Source organism: Oenanthe melanoleuca, chromosome Z, assembly GCF_029582105.1.
Source record: "Oenanthe melanoleuca isolate GR-GAL-2019-014 chromosome Z, OMel1.0, whole genome shotgun sequence".
Taxonomy (NCBI): domain Eukaryota; kingdom Metazoa; phylum Chordata; class Aves; order Passeriformes; family Muscicapidae; genus Oenanthe; species Oenanthe melanoleuca.
The window spans coordinates 24,614,957-24,622,033 of record NC_079362.1 but is presented as its reverse complement, the minus strand read 5'-3'; the positions used below and the strand labels follow the sequence as shown (position 1 = coordinate 24,622,033).

General features: G+C 33.7%; 1 protein-coding gene across 2 annotated transcripts in view; it reads left to right on the top strand.

Annotated features, from left to right (window-relative positions):
• IFT74 (intraflagellar transport 74) overlaps window positions 1-7,077 on the top strand; it is a 37,470-nt gene that overhangs the window by 25,947 nt on the left and 4,446 nt on the right. For both annotated transcript variants that reach the window (XM_056514852.1, XM_056514853.1), the window contains exons 15-18: window positions 969-1,066; window positions 1,981-2,107; window positions 5,985-6,148; window positions 6,733-6,858. In XM_056514852.1, coding sequence (XP_056370827.1) covers window positions 969-1,066; window positions 1,981-2,107; window positions 5,985-6,148; window positions 6,733-6,858 — 515 coding nt within the window. The remainder of the gene's footprint in view (window positions 1-968; window positions 1,067-1,980; window positions 2,108-5,984; window positions 6,149-6,732; window positions 6,859-7,077) is intronic.

Sequence of the window (7,077 nt, the reverse complement as noted above, 5' to 3'; positions counted from 1 at the left end):
CTAGTCAAATCATATAGCTACTTTGCTAAGGTCCTAATTTCACCATTGCAGGCTCAGTTTAATGGAATTACCTGCATATCTGTCAATGTTACTTGTATTGTATTTTCAATGTTCATATTTATAAATGTGTGAAAATGCTTTTCTGTCATTGTCGAATCCTTCTTGCCCAAACAAGAACTTCTCAGTTTCTATCCAGATAAAATGTGTGCAAATCCTTATGGTTCCCGAGTGCTCCTCAGGAATGTGTATAAGCCGTGTTTCAGGAGGAGACCCAGCAGGAAAGAAATGATTGTGACTTAGAGCTCCAGGCGGCATCTTGCTGGGCTTCTAAACTCTGAGGGATGTGTCCAACATGTTTTATCTTAGAATATCTCGGTCACCAGAAATACAGTGTTGTATTCCTAGAACCCAGATACAGAATACCTAGCACCATTACAACTGTGTTGTCAGATTCAGTTGGACAGTTACTAAAATGAACATAAATTAGACATGTAGCTAAGGGACATCACACAGAAAGGAAGAGTGATACCAGGTCTCACATCTTTCACAGTGTTTGGCATTTGGTCCAGGCCTTTAGAGATAATGCAGTTACCTGTTTCCTTTATTTAGTAGCCTGTTTTGATAGCTTTCAGAAAAATGAAGACCTAAAACTGCTGGGAGAAGCATTTAGAAAAGCATCAGAAATAGTGAGGATGAAATTTGTTTCCCATTGGATGGCAACTCTCACCTAAACACTGTACAAAAAAGCGGTGGCCTCATGTATGTGTCAGTGGAAGAATTCTTCTCATTTTCATTCCAATCCATAAGTTCACAAGTATGAAGGTCTCTACCACCTGGTTTTTAAATAAACAAGTAAAGTAACCTATCTGAAACTGTACTGCTTAGCAATTTAATGCAAATTTTTGACTGGAAACAACACTGCAACTGTATAAGTAAGAGCCTTGTTTTTCACGTTTGTTAATCTCTAGGTTTTCTAGAGACTTTTGAAGATGCGAAGAATAAGGAATTGGAACGAAAGGCTGAAATAGAAGCCAACATTGTTGCACTCCTGGAACACTCAAGCAGGGTAAGTGTGTAGCATTTCCATCCTCCTTTGGTAAGCTAGGATTTTAGACACACAGAACAGGAGAGTGGTTGGACAAAGAAGGATGATGGATTTTATATATTTATATTTACCTACATAATAGTCTCTTAAAATGATTAAACATTAAAAAGCATTAAACCATGTATGGCAGTAGTTAAAAAAGGATTTGTTTAATTTCTGTCTTCTTCTGGGTGAAGAGCTTTGAACAGTATGTACTATTGTGACCAGAACAAAGAAATATTTTCATAGTTTCTGTAATTCTTCATCTCTGTTATAACTAATATTGATAATGATAAATATTTCCAAATACTGCAAAGAAAACTACTGCAATATTTATTTATCCATTTGCAAATCTCACTTCAGTAGTATTACTGAACGAAAAATATCCCAGTTGCCCCTCTGATCTAGTAAAAAAGTATGTCTGAAATACCCTGATGCATAATATTTAATGTAAATATTATAAATTAATAATGTAATTGTTCAGAAACTGTTCCCATTTGCAGTCTGCCATTTTTTTTCACTTCCAAGACTTCTATTGATAGTTTTGGCTACCATGAATTATGTTACAGAAGACTTTTATCTGAGTAATATTTTGATTCTATGATTATTTTGTCTACTACCTCTTTGAATGTAGTATACCTTAAGGTATATTTTAGGCACTGTCACTTACTTTACAACAAACTTATATGGAAGCACAGTTTATATTTGCTGCATTTTTATTTCATCTGTTCTGGCCTGTCAATACATTTTTTATCAGAAGCTGGAAGAAAGAAAGTCATTCACATTTAAATCACTCAAATAACAGTGTCATAAGACAGGAGGGTTTCTTACTTGTCCAGTTACCAGTTGTTTCAAAAATACACCATGTTCATATCATTGTTGTTGGTAACACACAGAATCTGAATCATATGAAACAAATTTCATCTGTTACCAATCAAGAGCTGAAGATTATGCAGGAAGACCTCACTTTCAAATCAAGCGAAATGCAGAAATCACAGAGCACTGCTAAGAATCTGATTACAGGTGAGATAAGCAATGGATTTTCTAATTAATTCATTAAAATAATAAAGACTGCTTGCATTGTTATGCTGACATCATGTAGAAGATTTCCAAATATTAGATACCAAGTGATCTCCAAATATTAAAATACAGCAGTAAGTGCACAAATTGAAATGCTTGTGACTAACAACTTATGTATTTTCCTCAACTTATTTCTATACATTATATTTATTTATTTATATGTATTATCTGATAGATATTGTATACTATGTATTTATAACAAGTATGCATACTTATTTAAACTTGCCTTACTGTTATCACTAAATGATAATCTTCCTTGCACAGATACATGTTAAACAAGTGTATTTCAATAGAGTGGTTGAATTGACCTAGAATTTGATTTTACTAATAGTTACCTCAAGATGAGGTCTTTCATGATCCTGAAGGAGTGTTTGATAAAATGAAGTGGAATCTTCCACAGTAATCTAACCACGTATTATTTGTAAATGTGGTTCTTTGTATCACTTACTTATAGTTTATGCTTTTCCAAAGGTATATGTACCACAGGCAATTAATTGACAACAACAGTGAATAATTCCCAAATCCCAGGGCTTCAGTTCTGCAGAGTGAATATTCATTTTGACTTTGTTTATGAAATACTCAAAATGCTTGAGTATTTTGAGAATTTCAAAATGCTCAAATACTTATTAGCATCTTGAGGATGTTCTCTGTAATTTCAAAAAGCAGACAGTAGTTTTCTTTCATTCCCATACCAAATATCTTTTTAGTTCTTTATTTGCACTGTTTATGGTAGAATTGTCCTCACAGTTCTATGTCTTTGCCAATATAATTATTGGTTCAGCAAACCTTTCCTTGTTTGTTTGACTGAAAGGAAGGGGCAGAAATTAAGAACGATAAATTATTTTGTTAGAAGGCTGTTACGTGTTGTATTTCATAGTAATTTTCAAAATAGCAGTCAGTATTGTGACTTCAAAATAGTTATGAGTAAATAAGTTTTTTGGAACAAAATGTTAGGGAAATTGATTTTCTGTTGTGTGTTTGAGCACTTATTGTTTGCTTGTCTGCAGCTATTCATTTTGCAGTTGTAGTGTAGTTTAAATTTCTGGTTCTTATATTAAAAGTTCAAATATGACTTTTTGTTCATTCATATAAGCATAATTTCTGACTATTTTACAATATAAGGATGTTTTCGAAGCATGTAGTGCTATAGAGACATTATTGAAAGAAACATATCTTTTTCTGCAAGGGAGAAGGAGGAAGTTACAGTACATAATTTTTAGCAGACAAATTATTCCTAAGTAAATGTCTGACAGTGAGGATTCACAGATAGTATAACAAACAACTTAAGATTCTTTCAGAAATGCAAAGAATTCTCAGTTTGCACAGTTGAAGTTCCTTCTAACCTTTGAATTACAGCACAGTCATCTTCAGGATTTTTTCATTATGATTAAAATCTCTGCTTCCATATTTTCGTGCTGTAAGAAAGATATAAAAAGTCCACCAGCAGAACCCTTAAAAAAATTAAAAGAAAAGGAAATCATGAAGGGTAAACAAAAGCACTGATGGCATAGTTTCCCAAAAACATTTCCTTGGGTCACTGTAGTTTGTTCTGAGAATTTGCCACTGCATACACACTGCATGCTAGATGCTGCAACCTCCTGGCCTATCAGAAGGAACTGGGCTGCATCCTTTTCCTGTCTCTTCCCCTAGAGGAATTTGAGTTTTTTTTTCAGTTTTAAGGTTTTTGCATTGAGTCTGCTGCTGGATAAGGATAAAATTTGCCCCTTCCAGTTTCTTTCTCCAGAAAGTGTGAATGGATAGGAATACATATTGCAGTCACATTGTGGTTGTATAAGACATTACAATTCAAGAATTTTTTTTGCCTTTTTGGCATTTAGTTTGGTACTGATCTTTATGTGAGAAATAAGTTCCAGCTGGTCAACTATGTATAATTTTAAAATGACAAAATACATATATTAGAACCTCTATATAAAAGGTAAAAATGCTGTTATAAGACCTAAGTAAATTCTCATTAACATCTATAGTTGTTTTCTGCTATTTCCTTCCAATCTGAGTTTTTTTATTACTATATTTTTTTACTGTTTGTGATCTAAAACTTTTATTTATTGATGCCCTGAAGCATTTGTCTTTAAACCACAGTGCAGTAGGGACAAGAGGAGTAAAGCTGTGATCTGTTTAGTTGTGGTTTACAGTCTGTCATTGACCAATGCCAGAAACTTCATTGTGAAACTTGGAGCAGTTGTGAAATATTGTGGACACAGTGAAAGTGTTTTCTTAAGCCCTTTGCAGTGGATGGCAGACTGTGAATTACATCCATGTGAAGCAATCAAAAATATTTTAATTTAAAATACTTCTTTTAAATCACATGGGCATTTTCATATTTATATAAATGCCCCTTGCACATAGAGAACATTTTCAGTCTTAACTTATGGATCAGCTTTACTCAGGATAATTTTAAATGGTATACAAAAATCTTGGGTTTTCTTTGTTTTTATTTATTTTGAGGTTCCTAAAGAAATCAAAGAAGTGCTATTTAATAAGCTAGAAATGTTAATAATAGGAAATGTTTCACTCTAAAATATAATTTTATTTACATTATATTTTATAATTATATGACATAAATACACAAGCAGAGGGATTAGTAGCAGAATCTTGCTCTGAGAGTGTTTTGATCAGGAGAGATTTTCCCATATAAACCCACTGACAAAACTATATCCAGTTTTTGGAAAGGTGAACACCCTTTTTGTCACATAGGCATATCTGTTTTCTTCTGCCTTAAAGATTTATAGTGCTTTGGTTAAACTGGGGAGGAAATTTTCTGTCCTTTCTTCAGTAGATCAGCACAAATCTCAGAATGCAAATCTATGCCAAGAAAATATCTTTTGTCTCATCCCTCCCAACAGCCCATGTTGCCTGATACTTTGGAGTGTAGGAAAAAACTGCATTATCTGTGTCGTTCTTCTGAGTTAGACACAGATCTGAAACTTAAGGAGATGTAGCCATGTGTTTAATGTTCAGGAATGTGAATGACAGGTCAGGTCACAAAACCATCCAAACTAAGTCTAGCCAACATCTAGTCCTTCCCCACTTTGGGTAGGTATCTTACCCCCAGACTGAGCCAAGGTATTTTTATTACTTTGTGTTGCTGCATTTTTCCTTCTCTCTCATGTCTTGTGTCTGGACAGTTTCAGTCTCTAGAGTCCTCTTTATGTCAGAATCCACCCATAGTTCTAATTCCTTTAATTACCTGTAACTCTGTTATGTTTTTAATGGAGTGTCAGAAGTAAACGCTGTATATTGTAGCCCATGTTGGTGTTGTAAGCTGTGATCTTTTCTGTGGATATTTGAAAGTATGTATGAAAGTTTTCCTGTACAAAGCAAATGTTTAAAGCAAGTTTGGCTATTTGTTGTCCTAAAACTAAGCCTTACCCATATTCAAGCAGCACAAATAAAAATAGCAGTATGCTAAAAAATAATAAAAATAGTTCTTCCATTTGTGTGCATCATTGCAATAAAATTTTTCTAAGTTATCACTACTGCTTTAAGATTGTAGTGCTATAATTAATTGTGCGGTGCTATAAACATTAAAAATAGAAACTGTCAAACAGAAGATCATCACATTTTCATTGCTCTTCACTTATGGATTATAAGACAGTAATTACACTGTATGAGTCTAACTTGTGGCATTTTTGGGTAGATTTTATTTCCTTCACATTAATAGTTCCATAAATATAAAAAATCAGAAGTATATTTAGGAACTGTTTATATTGGTTAAATGCAACATAAATCTTTATATAAAGGGCCATGTATTATGAAAAAAAAAATACTGTTAATTAGAGATGTGTGTCTGATGGTCTAGAGAGTCAAAAACTGCAAATGGACCTACAGAAAATGGAACTGTTGGAGGGCAAGATGGTTGGTGAACTGGCTTCTCTTAAAGACAAAATTGAACAGACAAGAGCCGAGTTGGATGTCTACAATAATTTGCCAGCTCTAAAAGCATCAGGAGAAGAAAAGAAAAAGGTAATGAAATGGATGAAACAATGTGTGTGCTTTTGAACAGTTAGTGGAGGGGAATCCAATTTTGTGGCTGACAGTCCTTCCTGACAGCTGAAAAACAGGACTGTGCATCAGTGTAAATGAATCCAAATACTATTTTGCTTATATGTGTGACTTATTAACTGAGTACTTATAGCAGGTATTCAGCTGAGTATCTTTTGATAACCTCCTTCCACAAAATGTCCCTATTCTATTTTAGCAATTGCTAAACTCTTATGTAAATTTATGACTACCCATAGCTTGGAGTTTAGCAATCTAACCCAGAACACAAGCAAAAGAGAATTTCCCATAAATTCTTAGTATCAGCTTTCTAACTGGTGCTCATACAGTATTGTCTAAGAATACATCTTGGTCATAATCATTATTATTTTTGGGATAGAGCATGCAGTGCTAGAGAAAAACCTAGGAGTTCTTTATGCATATGAATGTGGTCTTGTTCTAAAAGGAAAAAGTAGCATCTTGAAAGGTAAATTGAAGTAATATGCCTGAAGCCTACAGCAAGCGAACTCATCCATTAATCAGTTTGTGTTGGGCTTTTTTCTAACTAGAAACTCCAGGATGACAAAGAAAAATTAACAAAACGCAGCTATGCTTTTAATAAAATAATGGAGCATTTGAATACAGAGTATGAGACACTAAAGAAGGAGCTGCAAGAAAATGAGACCAATTCTCAGGTATAGGTCAAGTTACATATTATCCCTTCAGTTGTTTCTTTCTTGGTTTTGATTTTCTCCTACACATGAAGCATTGTACACACAGAATCTGTCTGTTCTTTCTCAGTGAGTTTTCTAAGTCATGTGTTGTATGTATGTAGCTTTATTTGCCTTTTTCAAACAAAAGTTAATATTGTGCCTACAAATGGCTTGTAAGCTTTGGATTACTAGCAGAGATCT